At 48.1% G+C, this 19,226-nt stretch overlaps 1 protein-coding gene across 1 annotated transcript in view; it reads left to right on the top strand.

Moving 5' to 3' along the window:
• The window catches only part of LOC111824010 (adhesion G protein-coupled receptor E2-like), a 123,771-nt gene that overhangs the window by 20,562 nt on the left and 83,983 nt on the right, over positions 1-19,226 (top strand). The window contains exons 9-21 of the mRNA XM_023747217.1: positions 153-299; positions 789-935; positions 2,254-2,400; positions 2,952-3,098; positions 5,850-5,996; positions 11,195-11,241; positions 11,364-11,441; positions 11,843-12,020; positions 15,859-15,966; positions 16,155-16,385; positions 16,570-16,736; positions 17,823-18,020; positions 18,290-18,525. Coding sequence (XP_023602985.1) covers positions 153-299; positions 789-935; positions 2,254-2,400; positions 2,952-3,098; positions 5,850-5,996; positions 11,195-11,241; positions 11,364-11,441; positions 11,843-12,020; positions 15,859-15,966; positions 16,155-16,385; positions 16,570-16,736; positions 17,823-18,020; positions 18,290-18,525 — 1,978 coding nt within the window. The remainder of the gene's footprint in view (positions 1-152; positions 300-788; positions 936-2,253; positions 2,401-2,951; positions 3,099-5,849; positions 5,997-11,194; positions 11,242-11,363; positions 11,442-11,842; positions 12,021-15,858; positions 15,967-16,154; positions 16,386-16,569; positions 16,737-17,822; positions 18,021-18,289; positions 18,526-19,226) is intronic.

Here is a 19,226-nt window from a genome sequence, read left to right as displayed (position 1 = left end):
GGAAAATGTCACCACAAGTTTGTATACTGTAGGACAAGGTGTCTTTTAGGCAGGGTTTAGTGGGGTGTCCAGAGTGTAATTTGAGAGAACTGGCAGGAGCTTTGCATGCAGGGAATGCAAGGTTGGCCTGACACTCTCTGGTTTGTCCTTAGATGTGGATGAATGTACCTCGGGACAAAACTCCTGCCACAAATCCACCCAATGCCACAACACCGAGGGCAGCTATGAGTGCCGCTGCCGCCCTGGCTGGAAGCTGGTTCCTGGGTCCCCCAAAGGCCCAAACAACACCATCTGTGAAGGTTCGGAGTTCAGATCCCATAAATGTACCACATCTTCTTTACTTTGCTGAGCCACCTGAAAGGCAGGTGCCATAAGGAGCTTTGGCAGAGAAGGGGCAGCACTTTCAGCAATGGTGTGTGCCCAGTGAGGAGAGGGGCACTTGGCCCGGGCAGGGGCTGAGCTTCAGAAATGTTCTAATAAGGGCATGAGTGTGGCAATCTCCCTTGTTAGAAGTCCATCACAGGCCCTCTCATAGTCTATCCTGCCCCACAGTAGGGGTCAAGGGTTTGGGATGACATTCAGCCCTGCCCTGTCCACGTTAAAGAGGTGCTCTGAACTTATGGAGCTTTTACAGTGGAATATGTAACCACAACTTTGTATATGTCGGGCTAGGTGGGTTTTAGGTAGGGTTTAGCATTGTGTCCTGGGTGTAATTTGAAAGAATGTGCAGGAGCTTTGCAATCAGGGAGTGGAGAGAGGGCCTGACACTCTCTCTGGTTTGTCCTCAGATGTCGATGAATGTACCTCGGGGCAATACTCATGCCACAAATCCACCCGATGCCACAACACCGAGGGCAGCTATGAGTGCCGCTGCAGCCCTGGCTGGAAGCCGGTTCCTGGGTCCCCCAATGGTCCAAACAACACCATCTGTGAAGGTTTGGAGTTCAGATCCCATAAATGAACCACATATTCTTTACTTGGATGAGCCATCTGAAAGGAAGCTGCCATAAGGTGCTTTGGCAGAGAAGGGGCAGCACTTTCAGCAATGGTGTGTGCCCAGTGCAGGCAGTAAGGAGAGGGCACCTGGGCCAGGCAGGGCTGTGCCTCTGAATCTGTTCTAATAAGGGCATGAGTGCAGCTCTGGGCACATTGTTGCCACAGCCCACAGCCTCAGCACCTGGTAGCTATGAGAGTGGCAGCCTCCCAGGTTAGAAGTCCATCACAGATCCTCCCCAGTCAATCCTGCCCCACAGTTGGAGACATAGCTTTGGAATGACATTTGCACACACACAGTCCTGCCCTGTCCACCTTGCAAAGCTGCTCTGAGCTTGTGGTTCTTTTACACTGGAAAAGATCACCCAACTTTGTATACTGTCCGGCTAGGTGGCTATTAAGCAGGGTGTTGTGGGGGTGTCCTCGGTGTACTTTGAGAGAAGTGGCAGGAAGGTTGTGTGCAGGGAATAGAAGGAGGGCCTGACACTCTCTCTGATTTGTGCTCAGATGTCAATGAATGTTCCTCGGGGCAAAACTCCTGCCACAAATCCACCCAATGCCACAACACTGAGGGCAGCTATGAGTGCCGCTGCAGTCTTGGCTGGAAGCCGGTTCCTGGGTCCCCCAATGGCCCAAACAACACCGTCTGTGAAGGTTCGGAGTTCAAATCCCATAAACGTACCTGGTCTTATTTATTTTTTTAGGCATCTTAAAGGAAGCTGCCAAAAGGCGCTTTGGCAGAGAAGGGGGCGCACTTTCAGCAATAGTGTGTGCCCAGTGCAGGCAGTGAGGAGAGGGGACATGGACTGAGCAGGGCTGAGCTTCAGATTCTGTTCCAATAAGGGCAGGAGTGCAGCTCTGGATGAAGTGGTGCCACAGCCCACAGCCCACCACCTCAGCACATGGGAGCTATCAGTGTGGCAGCCTCCCAGTTAGAAGTCCAACACAGGTCCTCCCACACTGCATCATGCCCCACAGGTGGGGGAACCAGCTTTGGGATGACACTTACACACACACACACACACACACACACACACACACACACAGACAAACACAGTCCTTCTGTCCAACTTGCAGGGGCGCTCTGAGCTTATGGTGCTTTTACAGTGGAAAACATCACCACAAGTTTGCATATGTAGGGCTAGGTGGGCTTTAGGCAAGGTTTAGTGGGTGTCCAGAGTGTAATTTCAGAAAATGGGTAGGAGCTTTGCAGGCAGCGATTTGAGATATCGCCTGACACTTTCTGTGGTTTGACCTCAGATGTGGATGAATGCACTTCCAGGCAAAACTCCTGCCACAAATCCACCCAATGCCACAACACCGAGGGCAGCTATGAGTGCCGCTGCAGCCCTGGCTGGAAGCCGGTTCCTGGGTCCCCCAGTGGCCCACACAACACCGTCTGTGAAGGTTCGGAGTTCAGAGCCCATAAATGAACCACATCTTCTTTACTTTGCTGAGCCACCTGAAAGGCAGCTGCCATAAGGAGCTTTGGCAGAAAAGGGGCAGCACTTCCAGCAATGGTGTGTGCCCAGTGCAGGCAGTGAGGAGAGGGCAACTGGGTCGGGCAGGGCTGAGCTTTGGAATCTGTTCTAATAAGAGCAGGAGTGCAGCTCTGGGCACAGTGGTGCCACATCCCACAGCCACAGCTCGTGGGAGCTATCAGTGTGTCAGCCTCCCTGGTTAGAAATCCATCACAGGTCCTCCCATACTCTCGCACCCCAAGCTGGGGGACACTGCTTTGGGATGACACAAAGCCCTGCCCTGTCACCCTTAGAGGTGCTCTGAGCTCAAGGGCCTTTTACAGTGTAAAATGTCACCACAACTTTGTATATGTGGGGCTAGGTGAGTTATAGGCAGGATTTAGTGGGGTGTCTTAAGTGTAATTTGAAAAAACGGGCAGGAGCGTTACAAGCAGGGAGTGGAGGGAGGGCCTGAAACTCTCTCTGGTTTCTCCTCAGATGTCGATGAATGTACTTCAGGGCAAAACTCCTGCCATAAATCCACCCAATGCCACAACACCGCAGGCAGCTATGAGTGCCGCTGCAGCCCTGGCTGGAAGCGGGTTCCTGGGTCCCCCAATGGTCCAAACAACACCATCTGTGAAGGTTTGGAGTTCAGATCCCATAAATGAACCACATCTTCTTTACTTGGCTGAGCCATCTGAAAGGAAGCTGCCATAAGGTGCTTTGGCAGAGAAGGGGCAGCACTTTCAGCAATGGTGTGTGCCCAGTGCAGGCAGTAAGGAGAGGGCACCTGGGCCAGGCAGGGCTGTGCCTCTGAATCTGTTCTAATAAGGGCATGAGTGCAGCTCTGGGCATACTGTTGCCACAGCCCACAGCCTCAGCACCTGGTATCTATGAGAGTGGCAGCCTCCCAGGTTAGAAGTGCATCACAGATCCTCCCCAGTCAATCCTGCCCCACAGTTGGAGACATAGCTTTGGAATGACATTTGCACACACACAGTCCTGCCCTGTCCACCTTGCAAGGCTGCTCTGAGCTTGTGGTTTTTTTACACTGGAAAAGATCACCCAACTTTGTATACTGTCCGGCTAGGTGGCTATTAAGCAGGGTGTTGTGGGGGTGTCCTCGGTGTACTTTGAGAGAAGTGGCAGGAAGGTTGTGTGCAGGGAGAAGAAGGAGGGCCTGACACTCTCTCTGATTTGTGCTCAGATGTCAATGAATGTTCCTCGGGGCAAAACTCCTGCCACAAATCCACCCAATGCCACAACACTGAGGGCAGCTATGAGTGCCGCTGCAGTCTTGGCTGGAAGCCGGTTCCTGGGTCCCCCAATGGCCCAAACAACACCGTCTGTGAAGGTTCGGAGTTCAAATCCCATAAACGTACCTGGTCTTATTTATTTTTTTAGGCATCTTAAAGGAAGCTGCCAAAAGGCGCTTTGGCAGAGAAGGGGGCGCACTTTCAGCAATAGTGTGTGCCCAGTGCAGGCAGTGAGGAGAGGGGACTTGGACTGAGCAGGGCTGAGCTTCAGATTCTGTTCCAATAAGGGCAGGAGTGCAGCTCTGGATGAAGTGGTGCCACAGCCCACAGCCCACCACCTCAGCACATGGGAGCTATCAGTGTGGCAGCCTCCCCAGTTAGAAGTCCAACACAGGTCCTCCCACACTGCATCATGCCCCACAGGTGGGGGAACCAGCTTTGGGGATGACACTTACACACACACACACACACACACACACACACACACACACAGACAAACACAGTCCTTCTGTCCAACTTGCAGGGGCGCTCTGAGCTTATGGTGCTTTTACAGTGGAAAACGTCACCACAAGTTTGTATATGTAGGGCTAGGTGGGCTTTAGGCAAGGTTTAGTAGGTGTCCAGAGTGTAATTTGAAAAAACGGGCAGGAGCGTTACAAGCAGGGAGTGGAGGGAGGGCCTGAAACTCTCTCTGGTTTCTCCTCAGATGTCGATGAATGTACTTCAGGGCAAAACTCCTGCCATAAATCCACCCAATGCCACAACACCGCAGGCAGCTATGAGTGCCGCTGCAGCCCTGGCTGGAAGCGGGTTCCTGGGTCCCCCAGTGGCCCACACAACACCGTCTGTGAAGGTTTGGAGTTCAGATCCCATAAATGTACCACACCTTCTTTATGTTGCTGGGTCATCTTAAAGGCAGCTGCCATAAGGCATTTTGGCAGAGACGGGGCAGCAGTTTCAGCAATGGTCTGTGTCCAGTGCAGGCAGTGAGGAGAGGGCACCTGGGCCGGGTAGGGCTGAGCCTCCGAATCTGTTCTAATAAGGGCATGAGTGCAGCTCTGTGCCAGTGGTAACATAGCCCACAGCCCACAGCCTCGGGATGTGGGAGCTATCAGTGTGGTATCCTTCCTCTTTTTTAAAAATATATTTTATTAATTTTTTTACAGAGAGGAAGGGAGAGGGATAGAGAATTAGAAACATCGATCAGCTGCCTCCTGCACATCCCCCACCGGGGATGTGCCTGAAACCAAGGTACACACCCTTGACTGGAATTGAACCTGGGACTCCTCAGTCCGCAGGCCAATGCTCTATCCACTGAGCCAAACCGGTCAGGGCTATCCTTTCTCTTTAGATGTCCATCACAAGTCCTGTCACAGTCCATCCTAGCGCACAGGTGAACAGTTTTTGAAAGGTTGGGGGTTGGGCCAGGTCACACAGAACATACTCAAGTTTAGTGTAATCAAAATAATATTTATTCATGGCACCTGGGTGCAGGTGGACTGATCTTGAGGAAGAGTCAGTGCCGCATGGAAAGGGGGCAGGCTTTTTATGCAGGTGGGGAGAGCTGCAGGCCTTGGTGGACACTCATGTCTATACCGCACTACAGGTGGCTTCTGTTTACACAATATCGGGGATGGGCCATGGGCAGCTTCTGCTGGTGCATATGTGGAGCGTGCTGCCAGTGGTTGTTTTATGGCCTTGCTCTTTGCCCTTCTGCGTGACATCCTTCCTCCTATGGGCTGTGCAAGGGTTATGGTCTCAGAAGTTTCTGTAATATACTCATTCAAAGGGGGCATGTTTCTGCAATGCTTGGGCTTGCCGAATGAGTTTTCCTTTGACATTTCTTCGGTTTTGTAAGGCTCAAGCCTTGTGCTCTCCAGTTAGCTGTTTCAGCTTTGGGATGTTACTCGCACACACACAGTCCTGTCCTGTCCATCTTGCAGGGGCACTCTGAGTTTATGGTGCTTTCACAGTGGAAAATGGTACCACTATTTTGTATCCTATTGGACTAGGCTGGTGAGCGGGGCGTAGTGGGGTGTCCTCGGTGTGAACTGCTAAAGGATTTGAGAGAAGGAGCAGGAAGGATGTAAGCAAGGATTGGAGGGAGGGCCTCAAACTCTCTCTCATTTGTCCTCAGATGTGGATGAATGTTCCTCGGGGCAAAACTCCTGCCACAAATCAGCCCAATGCCACAACACCGAGGGCAGCTATGAGTGCCGCTGCAGCCCTGGCTGGAAGCCGATTCTTGGATCCCCCAATGGCCCACACAACACCATTTGTGAAGGTTCAGAGTTCAGATCCCATAAATGAACCACATCTTCTTTACTTGGCTGAGCCATCTGAAAGGAAGCTGCCAAAGGACTTTGGCAGAGAAAAGGCCAGCACTTTCAGCAATGATGTGTGCCCGGTGCAGGCAGTGAGGAGATGGTGAACTGGGCTGGGCAGGGCTGAGCTTAGATTCTGTTCTAATAAGGGCAGGAGTGCAGCTCTAGGCGCAGGGGTGCCACAGCCCACAGACTCAGCATGTGGGAGCTGTCAGTGTGGCAGCCTCCCTGGTTACAAGTCCATCACAGGTCCTCCTCCAGTCCTACCGGCACAACAGTTTAGGGCACTTCTTAGGGATGACACTTGACACACACGCAGTCCTGCCCTTCCACCTTGCAGGGGCGCTCTTAGCTTATGGTGCTTCTACAGTAGAAAATGTCACCACAAGTTTGTGTACTGTAGGACTAGAAGGCTGTTTAGTAGGGTGTAGTGGGGGTATCCTCGGTGTACTTTGAGAGAAGGCTTATGAGCAGAGTGGAGGGAGGGCCTGAAACTCTCTCTGATTTGTCCTCAGATGTGGATGAATGCACCTCCGGGCAAAACTCCTGCCACAAATCAGCCCAATGCCACAACACCGAGGGCAGCTATGAGTGCCGCTGCAGCCCTGGTTGGAAGCCGATTCCTGGGTCCCCCAATGGCCCACAGAACACCATCTGTGAAGGTTCGGAGTTCAGAGCCCATAAATGAACCACATCTTCTTTACTTTGCTGAGCCACCTGAAAGGCAGCTGCCATAAGGAGCTTTGGCAGAAAAGGGGCAGCACTTCCAGCAATGGTGTGTGCCCAGTGCAGGCAGTGAGGAGAGGGCAACTGGGTCGGGCAGGGCTGAGCTTTGGAATCTGTTCTAATAAGAGCAGGAGTGCAGCTCTGGGCACAGTGGTGCCACATCCCACAGCCACAGCTCGTGGGAGCTATCAGTGTGTCAGCCTCCCTGGTTAGAAATCCATCACAGGTCCTCCCATACTCTCGCACCCCAAGCTGGGGGACACTGCTTTGGGATGACACAAAGCCCTGCCCTGTCACCCTTAGAGGTGCTCTGAGCTCAAGGGCCTTTTACAGTGTAAAATGTCACCACAACTTTGTATATGTGGGGCTAGGTGAGTTATAGGCAGGATTTAGTGGGGTGTCTTAAGTGTAATTTGAAAAAACGGGCAGGAGCGTTACAAGCAGGGAGTGGAGGGAGGGCCTGAAACTCTCTCTGGTTTCTCCTCAGATGTCGATGAATGTACTTCAGGGCAAAACTCCTGCCATAAATCCACCCAATGCCACAACACCGAGGGCAGCTATGAGTGCCGCTGCAGCCCTGGCTGGAAGCCGGTTCCTGGGTCCCCCAGTGGCCCACACAACACCGTCTGTGAAGGTTTGGAGTTCAGATCCCATAAATGTACCACACCTTCTTTATGTTGCTGGGTCATCTTAAAGGCAGCTGCCATAAGGCGTTTTGGCAGAGACGGGGCAGCAGTTTCAGCAATGGTGTGTGTCCAGTGCAGGCAGTGAGGAGAGGGGCACCTGGGCCCGGGTAGGGCTGAGCCTCCGAATCTGTTCTAATAAGGGCATGAGGGCAGCTCTGTGCCAGTGGTAACACAGCCCACAGCCCACAGCCTCAGCTCGTGGGAGCTATCAGTGTGGTATCCTTCCTCTTTAGATGTCCATCACAGGTCCTGTCACAGTCCATCCTAGTGCACAGGTGAACAGTTTTTGAAAGGTTGGGGGTTGGGTCAGGTCACACAGAACAGACTCAAGTTTAGTGTAATCAAAATAATATTTATTCATGGCACCTGGGTGCAGGTGGACTGATCTTGAGGAAGAGTCAGTGCTGCATGGAAAGGGGACTGGCTTTTTATGCAGGTGGGGAGAGCTTCAGGCCTTGGTGGACACTCATGTCTATACCGCACTACAGGTGGCTTCTGTTTACACAATATCGGGGATGGGCCATGGGCAGCTTCTGCTGGTGCATATGTGGAGCGTGCTGCCAGTGGTTGTTTTATGGCCTTGCTCTTTGCCCTTCTGCGTGACATCCTTCCTCCTATGGGCTGTGCAAGGGTTATGGTCTCAGAAGTTTCTGTAATATACTCATTCAAAGGGGGCATGTTTCTGCAATGCTTGGGCTTGCCGAATGAGTTTTCCTTTGACATTTCTTCGGTTTTGTAAGGCTCAAGCCTTGTGCTCTCCAGTTAGCTGTTTCAGCTTTGGGATGTTACTCGCACACACACAGTCCTGTCCTGTCCATCTTGCAGGGGCACTCTGAGTTTATGGTGCTTTCACAGTGGAAAATGGTACCACTATTTTGTATCCTATTGGACTAGGCTGGTGAGCGGGGCGTAGTGGGGTGTCCTCGATGTGAATTGCTAAAGGATTTGAGAGAAGGAGCAGGAAGGATGTAAGCAAGGATTGGAGGGAGGGCCTCATATTCTCTCTGGCTTTGTCCTCAGATGTGAATGAATGTACTTCAGGGCAAAACTCCTGCCATAAATCCACCCAATGCCACAACACCGAGGGCAGCTATGAGTGCCGCTGCAGCCCTGGCTGGAAGCTGGTTCCTGGGTCCCCCAATGGCCCAAAAAACACCATCTGTGAAGGTTCGGAGTTCAGATCCAATAAATGAACCACATCTTCTTTACTTTGCTGAGCCATCTGAAAGGAAGCTGCCATAAGGAGCTTTGGCAGAGACGGGGCAGCACTTCCAGCAATGTTGTGTCCAGTGCAGGCAGTGAAGAGAGAGCACCTGGGCCGGGTAGTGCTGAGCCTCTGAATCTGTTCTAATAAGGGCATGAGTGCAGCTCTGTGCCAGTGGTAACATAGCCTACAGCCCACAGCCTCAGCATGTGGGAGCTATCAGTGTGGTATCCTTCTTCTTTTTTTTTTCAAATATATTTTATTAATTTTTTTACAGAGAGGCAGCAATGGTGTGTGTCCAGTGCAGGCAGTGAGGAGAGGGCACCTGGGCCGGGTAGGGCTGAGCCTCCGAATCTGTTCTAATAAGGGCATGAGGGCAGCTCTGTGCCAGTGGTAACACAGCCCACAGCCCACAGCCTCAGCTCGTGGGAGCTATCAGGGCTATCCTTTCTCTTTAGATGTCCATCACAAGTCCTGTCACAGTCCATCCTAGCGCACAGGTGAACAGTTTTTGAAAGGTTGGGGGTTGGGTCAGGTCACACAGAACAGACTCAAGTTTAGTGTAATCAAAATAATATTTATTCATGGCACCTGGGTGCAGGTGGACTGATCTTGAGGAAGAGTCAGTGCCGCATGGAAAGGGGGCAGGCTTTTTATGAAGGTGGGGAGAGCTGCAGGCCTTGGTGGACACTCATGTCTATACCGCACTACAGGTGGCTTCTTGCTGGGGTCCAATCCCAGCGGGTCCAGGGGTCCCCAAAGGTGTGGACGGAGTCGGCGAAGAAGGAAGGACACGAAGACAGCCTTCAGTTGATCAGCAGCCTAGTCAGGACCTCTAGCCAGGATCTCCAGCCAAAGTTCTGGTCGGAGTTCTGGTTAGGAACTGATCAGGATCTGATGTTTATTGTCTTGTTACATCCATATTTATACCAGCCGATTTTAATCCTGTCAATTTCTATTACGAAGGTTAGGGCGTTTCTTATCTCCATTCCAGGGAGTAAAGATTATGTAGCTTAACTACCCGCCTGGCACTTAATTAAGGGGTTGTATCCCCTCCCTAACCTCAGGGAAAAATCCCCACCTGGGGAAACAACCTTTCTCGGAGAGGTGACCTTGGTTAAAACACATGGCGCTAAAGAGAGCAAACATATTAAGAACAATATGCTATATATGCCAGGTCCCTTGAAACATATGCTGTGCAGATGTTTCTTTCCTGCAGCGACTGTGTCAAGCAGCAAGGATGGACCGGCTCCCGGCAGCTTCTGTTTACACAATATCAGGGATGGGCCATGGGCAGCTTCTGCTGGTGCATATGTGGAGCGTGCTGCCAGTGGTTGTTTTATGGCCTTGCTCTTTGCCCTTCTGTCAGATGTCCTTCCTCCTAGGGGCTGTGCAAGTGTTATGGTCTCGGAAGTTCCTGTAATATATTCATTCAAAGAGGGCATGTTTCTACAATGCTTGGGCTTGCCGAATGAGTTTTCCTTTGACATTTCTTCGGTTTTGTAAGGCTCAAGCCTTGTGCTCTCCAGTTAGCTGTTTCAGCTTTGGGATGACACTTGCACACACACAGTCCTGTGCTGTCCATCTTGCAGTGGCACTCTGAGTTTATGGTGCTTTTACAGTGGAAAATGGCACCACTATTTTGTATCCTATTGGACTAGGCTGGTGAGCGGGATGTAGTGGGGTGTCCTCGATGTGAATTGCTAAAGGATTTGAGAGAAGGAGCAGGAAGGATGTGAGCAAATTTGGAGGGAGGGCCTCATATTCTCTCTGGCTTTGTCCTCAGATGTGAATGAATGTATCTTGGGGAAAAACTGCCACAAATCCACCCAATGCCACAACACCAAGGGCAGCTATGAGTGCCGCTGCAGGTCTGGCTGGAAGCCGATTCCTGGGTCCCCCAATGGCCCACACAACACCGTCTGTGAACAAGGTTCGGAGTTCTGATCCCACATTCCCAAAGACCCACAACTCAAGCTGTCTGATCACATATTCATGGGGAGCCACAGGAACCCAGCACAATGAATGCTGGGGTGCCCTGCTGGGCCAGGCTTCCATTCTTTGAGACTAAATGGGAAAAGATCTGGGGATCCTGCAGAAGGAAAGCCTCCTGGGGGGCCCCAGGCAGCAGCTAATTACTAACTGAGACAAAGGTATTTAAGATCTCACAACCTGTACCTCTGTGGGGGCTTTCCTGCTGTGGGTCACGCCTCTGACACTTCCCATAACCCCTGTGTCTGCCACTCAGGGATGTGCAGTCAGCAGGTGTCATCACCTCCAGCCAAGGCGTGGGGGCCGGGTGGGTTGGGGGGTGCGGGAGAGGAGGGGGACTGAACAAGGAAAGGGGGTGGGGCACAGAGAGGAGAGGGGCCCAGATTCCTGAATAAACAAAGGACTACTCAGTGTGAAAGTAGGGCCTGACCCTAGATCCTGCCTCCAACTCTCTCTCTCTCTCTCTCTCTCTCTCTCTCTCTCTCTCTCTCTCACACACACACACACACACACTCACACACCTAATGAACTGCTGTTCTGTCCCCTGCAGAGATTTCCTTCCTTACCTGGAACCCACCCCCTGGAATCAAGAGCCAGGTGAGTGATTCCAGCCGGGACCAGAAGGCAAGGTCCCTCCATTCAGCCTACCGTCTACCCATTTCCCCACGCTCTCCCATCCATGCATGAACCCTCTAAGACCTCATCTCCTCTTTCCCCAGAGTCTCTCCCACTTCTTTGAAAAAGTCCACGACCTGCTCAGAAACTTCAAGTCTGCCTCGGCCCAGGACACCATCCAGGTAAGGACAGGACCCTGGGGAGGCAGGTGGAGGCATCCCATAGAGACCCGAGGAAGCCTTGGTCTGGAAGAAGACTGACCCCAACACAATGGCACCCTGCTCTGAGGCCCTGCTCTCCCAGGGTGGGTGGGAAGAGCAGACCAAGTATTTGTATTCACTCTTTTAACACCTTTCCTCTTGTTCTGGCCACTGAACTTGCATTGTCCTTGGTAGTCATGACCAGGGATTGACCTCTGGGTGGCAGATTGCACTAGCAAAGACCCAGGGAATCGCCATTCGGTATCACCTTTATCAACAAATATACAGGATCTAGGGTCTGTTCTCAGAAGCTGAGTGGGCAGGGTTTTCCTGAAGCTTCTCTGGCACAAGATCCACTGGTTCTGTGTCCCCCATCCCCCCAGGACATCATACAGGAGGTGGATAATCTCCTGGAGGACCCGGGGGACCTGCTTACTCTGCCTCATTCAGAGCAGCACTGCGTGGCCACTAACCTGCTCACTGGCTGGGAGCACGTCCTGAGAGAGATGAGCAAGGCCCTGCCCAATGGGCCACTGACCTTCAGGACAGCTGCAGGAACAGGCAAGTAACCCCGCCTGCCCCCAGGCTCTGCTCTGCCTGCTCCTCACCTCATTCCTCTTCCCATGGACTAGAGCTGAGTGATCACACTTGTACTGCTGCAACCTGTTGCAGCAAAAGTTCTGGAATCAGGAGAAGGGTCTGCAACATAAATGGATAAACTAGACAGGAAATATAAATTTGGAAGGCATTGGGGGAGCCAGCCAGAGACATCACCCTCTAGGGGAGTGGGTTCCTCCCCACCCCCCACCCCCCACTCTGGACCCACAGCTTTTTATTCACACATTTTGCCCTTTAGCAAAGTAGATATACATATCAAAGGTAAGGTTTGGTAAACAATAAAGGATTATCAGGTTAGGGGAATTGCCCTCAGCTGTTTGGCAGCAGGTAAAAATATGCAGATCTTCAGCCCTGCTGAAGATGTCCATCAGCCTTCTGAACTTCTCCCATTTCTTATGCTAACTACTGTTCTTAGCCTCCAGCATTGTACCTCCCTGTTATGCTCATAAACATATTAAAATATAAGATTAAAAGAAAATGAAAAAAATTATCAATACTATATATTTCATTGTAATATAAATTATCAGCAGATGAAATAATTATAATAAATAATTTTTTTTAAATATATTTTATTGATTTTTTACAGAGAGGAAGGGAGAGAGATAGAGAGTTAGAAACATGGATGAGAGAGAAACATCGATCAGCTGCCTCCTGCACATCTCCTACTGGGGATGTGCCCGCAACCCAGGTACATGCCCTCGACCGGAATCGAACCCGGGACCCTTCAGTCCGCAGGCCGACGCTCTATCCACTGAGCCAAACCGGTTTTGGCTATAATAAATAATTTAAGATAAAATAGAAATGGCTTCAAAAGAAAACGATTTATTAAATTTGGAAGAATACAATTTAATATTACCTGATATTTAAGTTATTTGTTTTATTGTGGTAAATTTCACATAACATAAAATCCACCATTTTAGTCAAAGTGCACAATTCAGTGACATTTAATACATTCACAGAATTGAACAGCCATGAACTCTATTTTTTCTTTTTGAATATGCTTTTGTTGATTTCACAGAGAGGGAGCAGGAGAGAGAGAGATAGAAACATCAATGATGAGATAAACCAAAGAACCTATATACTTATATGCATAGCCCATGGACACGGGCAATAGGGTAGTGAAATCTGGGGGTAGGGGTACGGGCTGGGAGGAGGGGGGTAAAGGAGGGGAAATGGGAGATATCTGTAATACTATCAATAATAAAAAATATATTTTTTTTAAAATAGTGGCTGCCTCCTGCACGCCCCCTACTGGGGATTGACCCCAAAAGCTAGGCATGTGCCCTGATCTGGAATCCAACCATGGGTTGATGCTCAACCAGTGAGCCACACCAGACAGGCCATCACCTCTATTTGTAAAGTGTTTTCATCACCCCAGAAATGAACACTGCACCCACTAAGCAGTTACTTCTCATTTCTCCCTCCCCCAGCCTTTGGCAAGCATTTATCTGTTTTCTGTCTCTATGAATTAGCCAATTCTGCACATTTCATATAAATAGAATCATACAATACATGAACTTATAGTAGCTTCTTTCACCTAGCATACTGTTTTCAAGGTTATCTGCATGGTAGCATATATCATACGGTTAAATACTATTCCATTGCATGTATACACCACCTTTTGTTTATCCATTCATCCACTTATGGACATTGAATTGTTGCCACCCTTTGACTATTGTGAATAGAGTTACTATGATATTGGTGTGCAGGTTTCTGTTTGAATAACTGTTTCAGTTCTTTGGGTCCATATGTAGGAGATGAATTGCTGAGTGATATGATAATTATATGTTCAACATTTAGGAGCCACCAAACTATTTTGCAAAATGGCTGTATCCCCCAACCCCAACAAAACATCTCACTTCCATTTTGTTTTGGTTTTATTAAAGCCTTTCTAGTGTGTCAGGTGACAACTCATTAAGGTTTTGGTTTGCATTTCCCTAATGACTACTGATATTTAACATCTTTTCATATGATTGTTCAACATTTGTATATCTGTTTTTGAGAAATATCTGTTCAAGTTCTTTGCCTATTTTTAAATTGGGCTATTTGGCTTTTTGTTGTTTAGTTTTAAGTGTTCTTTATATATTTGCTAGTAGACCCTCATGAGACATGTGATTTGTTAATATGTTTTCCCAAACTAGATTCTTTTCACTTTCTTCATAGTCCTTTTACTTTAATAAATAGGTGCATTAAGTTTTGGTAAAGCCTGTCTTACTCATTTTTTCTTTTGTTGTTGTATATTTGTGTCATATCTAAGAATTGATTGCCAAATGCAAGGTCATGAACATTTACTCCTGTTTTCTACTAACTTCTATTTTTATTGTAGTTTTAATGTTTTTATTGATTTTTTAGAGAGAGAGGAAGGGAGAGAGATAGAAACATCGATGAGAGAGAAACATCATTGATTGGCTACCTCTTCCACACCCCACACAGGAGACAGAGCCTGCAACTCTGGCATGTGCCCTGTCTGGAAATCAAACAAGATGGGTGGGGTGGGGCGGAGAAGACAGGGGGATTTGGGGCGCCTCTTGGTTCCTGGGTAGATGTTCAATCACTGAAATACATGGGCTGGGCCTAACTGTTCTATTTTTAGCTCTTAAATGTATGTCTTTACCCATTTTGACCCGATTTTTGTGTATTGTGTGAGGTGTGGGTGCATCTTCCTTTTTTCACTTGTGCAGAGCCAGATGCCCCAAGACCAAATACGGGAGAGATTATTCTTTCCCTCTTTGAAGGGTCTGTTGAAATCGGTTAACCATAAATAAATGGGTTTATTTCTGGACTCTCAATTTTATTTTGTTGATTTATATGTCAACTCATATGGCAGCACCATATTGCTCTGATGACTGTATACTAGTAATAAATTTTGAAATCAAAAAGTGTGAGTCCTACAACTTTGCTTTTCATTTTCAATATTGTTTGGGTATTGGGGCCTCTTGCAATACCATATGAATTTTAAAATGAGCTTTTCTATTTTTGCAAAAAATATATATTCTTTTGAAATATTGTTAGTATTGCATTGAATCTGTAGAACACTTTTGAAAATCTTGCCATGTTTAAAATATTAAGCCTTCCAATTCATAATCACAGGATACCTTTCCATTTATTTAGGGTTTTTAAATTTTTTTAGCAATATTTTATAGTTTTCAGTGGACAAGCCTTGAGACTTCTAGGATAATTTTTTTTTAATATTTTGTTGAAGATTTTTGCATCTATGTTCATAAGAGTTAATGGTCTATAGTTTTGTTTTCTTTTGATATCTTTTTCTAGTTTGGTTTTTAGAGTAATTGTGGCCTCATAAAATTATTCAGTGTTCCTTTTCATTCTATTTTTTAGGAGTGTACAAGAATTTGTGTTAACTCTTCCTTAAATGGTTAGTCGAATTCAGGTCTGAACTTTCATTTAGAAAGTTTTGATTAGAGATTTGATCTCCTTGCTTGTGACAGTTCTGTTCACACTCTAGTTCTTCAGTTACTTTTATAGTTCATGGGTTTGTAGGAATTTCTTTATTTCATTCAGGTTATATATTTTGTAGTTTCTCTGATAACCCTTTGAAAATTCAGATTGGTATATATCATTATTATGTATACAAAATATGTGTAATATTATAACATATATATGGCATTATTTGGTATATCTATAATAATGTTACAGATAACATTTGGTATATAGTGTAACATAATACATATAAAAGATATCTATACATAAAAATTATATTATAGCTACAACTGCTGGCACAGCCACTAATCTAACTCCCTTATGTAACTCCCACAACTCATAGAACTATCCCGGGAGGTGAAGAAGCAAGGAGACAAGAATGTCACCCTGAGCATTAATCAGGCAAAGATGCTGGTGAACTGGGATGTGGTGCAGGACTCAGGTGGCTCAGGTAATGACTGAGGTGGACAGAAGGTCAATGAGGCTTCAAGTGGAACAAGACACCCAAGGATGTGACAAACAGAGAATTAGATATTAAGAGGAAGTGTAGGCTGTGGTGGGTCAAAGGAGAGAATGCATCCCAGAAGGAAGTGGGCCTTTGGGACAAGCCAAGATGTCAAACTTGTCCTTGTCTTATAGGCCCTGCTGCGGTGGGCCTTGTCTCCTCTCCAGGGATGGGCAAGTTGCTGGTTGGGGCCCCCCGGGTCCTGGAAACTGAGGAGCAGTCAGTTCTGCATGAGACACACACGGGCCTGCTGCAGGAAGTCTCCCTCGTCCTGCTCTCAGATGTCATATCCGCCTTTGTGAGCAATACGGACACTCAGAACCTCAGCTCCCCAGTCACCTTTGTCTTCAAGCATGTGAGTGCTGGTGAAACGGGGCTGTGGGTGTGGAAGAGGCCTGAGTTCTGGACACAGTCTTGGGGTTCAGGGGCTCTCCCATGGGTACATCATCTCCCCAGGGAAGCCCATCACAAGCAGGATTTGGGTCAGCATTTCTGAGCACCTAATTACCAGCTCACACCTTGCTCTGTTCCTACAGTCAGTGACCACAGGGCCAAGGCAGAAGGTGTTCTGTGTCTTCTGGGAGCCTGGCCAGAATGGAAGTGGTCATTGGTCCACCAAAGGCTGCTGGATGGTGGGCACCGGAGACACCAGCACCACCTGCCAATGCAGCCACCTCAGCAGCTTTGCCGTCCTCATGGCCCACTATGATGTTCAGGTGAGAGCCTTGAGAAGGGACTTTGTTCAATGTCTATTGCTATGTAATAAGTTCCCATGCAAGTTGCACCTAAAATAACATAATTTATTATTCTGAAATTTATGTGAGTCAATAAATAAACATGGTGCACCTGGGTTGTCCAGTCAGGGTCATACACAAGCATCACATCTGAGGATTGCTGTCCTCCATTTTCTTTATCATATTCACATTTCTGTTTTCTTTCTGTCCTTCCTTCTTTCTCTTTCTCACATACTTACACTAAAATTAATTTTTTTAAGTTCTCCTTATGGATTTAAGATGATTTTAAAAATCAGGCAGGAAAAAATTTAATCTTTAGAAAATAGTCAGCAGCCCAAGCCAGTTTTGTTCAGTGGATGGAGCATCAGCATGCGGACTGAACGGTCCCAGGTTTGATTCTGCTCAAGGGCACATGCCCGGGTTATGGGCTCAATCCCTGGTAGGGGGTATACAGGAGGCAGCCAATCAATGATTCTCTCTCATCATTGATGTTTCTAACTTTCTCTTTCTCTCCCTTCCTCTTAAACCAATAAAAATATATTTTAAAAAACAAATAAAACATTAGGCTGAAAATATTAATTTTAAGCTACCACCATCATCAGTACTTCTCCTTCTTTAACCAATGATCTAAATCTGTAAGGAAAATGTGTTGCAGGGATGAGGTGAGTAAGTCCAAGGTGGGGAGCTGATCCCTGGAAATCGAGTTCTGGATGCAGACTCTGTCACACAGTATCACATCATGGGGATGGAGGATGGTGCTCAACACAAAGCCATGTGTTTCTGTGACTGTTGCATGATAACCTATAAGCATAGTCATGAAGGAAAATCAACCCTATGATTTCCAGGGCTTGGTCCTGAATGAGGACTCTCTTATCCCTCAATGTTTACAGGATCTGAATGAATCAGATCAGAACCCCCTAGAATTCTAACAGTGTCCATAAACATCACAAATTCACCTGGCTCCTCCACTCCGAATTTTGTTGTACCCTGCCCAAACTGAAATGGTAGAAGGGTCATTAACCCAGATTAGGAGTGTGTGACTGCTCTCTCCTCTTTCCTGGGTCCCAGGATGATGATCCCGCCCTGGCTGTGATCACCTACGTGGGGCTGAGCCTCTCTCTGCTGTGCCTCCTCCTGGCGGCCCTCACCTTCCTGCTGTGCAAAGCCATCCAGAACACCAGCACCTCACTCCACCTACAGCTCTCCCTCTGCCTCTTCCTGGCCCACCTGCTCTTCCTCACGGCCATCGACAGAACTGAGCCTAAGGTACCGACACTGTCCCAAAGAAAGCATGCCCTGACCGTGGAATGAGGAGCACACTTGCATTGGACACCTTAATAAAATGACTGGGATTGGGGAAGGTTAGAGGGGTAAGTAGCCAATTTTACACTGACTGACCCAACTAGAAATCACACCTTCTTTTGAGAATTCCTTCATATACAGCAGAGTTCTCCCAAATGGCAAGGTATAAGAGAGGTCCTGGGGCCATGCTCCACCCTGACAATCCCACCTGGTGACTCTCACTCCTCCCCCAGGTGCTGTGTGCCATCATCGCGGGTGCCTTACACTATCTCTACCTGGCCTCCTTCACCTGGATGCTGCTAGAGGGCCTGCACCTCTTCCTCACTGCACGCAACCTGATGGTGGTCAGTTACTCCAATGTGAGCAAGTTCATGAAGAAGTTCATGTTCCCTGTGGGCTACGGAGTCCCAGCTGTGATTGTGGCTATTTCTGCAGCTTTCAGGCCTCACCTTTATGGAACACCTGCTCGGTAAGGGCAAATTCCTGTGTTTTCTTTTTCTTCTTCCCCATGAGCATGGCTTTGTGGAACCAACATAGCATTCTGATTATGACAGATCATATGAATAGAGACAATAAGTGATGATGGTTACGGCATCTTTCTAATGGCTATCCTACATAATAAAAGGCTAATATGCAAATGAACCAAATGGCAGGATGACCAGTTGCTATGATGCGCACTGACCACCACGGTGCAGATGCTCAATGCAAGAGCTGCCCTCTGGTGGTCAATGCCCTCCCACTGACCCCTCCCACCTCCATGGCAGCGCTAAGGACCCCTCAGGGGATGTCCAACTGACAGCTTAGGGGAGCGGTCCTAAACTGGCATTTGGACATCCCCCGAGGGGTCCTGGACTTTGAGAGGGCACAGGCTGGGCTTAGTGACCCCCCTCAGTGCACAAATGTCATCCACTGGGCCTCTAGTTTATAATAACTAAGAAGAATATCGCTAAAACTCTCCTTAAAATAACAAAGGTGTCATGAAAAAAGGTGCTTAGGACATCATTATAAACAATTTAACCTACCTCTTTACCCAAATAGTACAAGTTGTCCCTAATTTATGTTTGGAAAAATAGAGCTGATTTAAATAATCTAAACTATAGATTGTAACATAGTTGAGATTAACATGGTGCTTACTCTGTGCCAGGCACTTTTTAAAATATTTATTTCAGA

The sequence above is a fragment of the Myotis lucifugus genome, unplaced genomic scaffold, assembly GCF_000147115.1.
Source record: "Myotis lucifugus unplaced genomic scaffold, Myoluc2.0 scaffold_813, whole genome shotgun sequence".
NCBI classification, from domain to species: domain Eukaryota; kingdom Metazoa; phylum Chordata; class Mammalia; order Chiroptera; family Vespertilionidae; genus Myotis; species Myotis lucifugus.
This window is presented reverse-complemented; position numbering and strand designations above follow the sequence as displayed.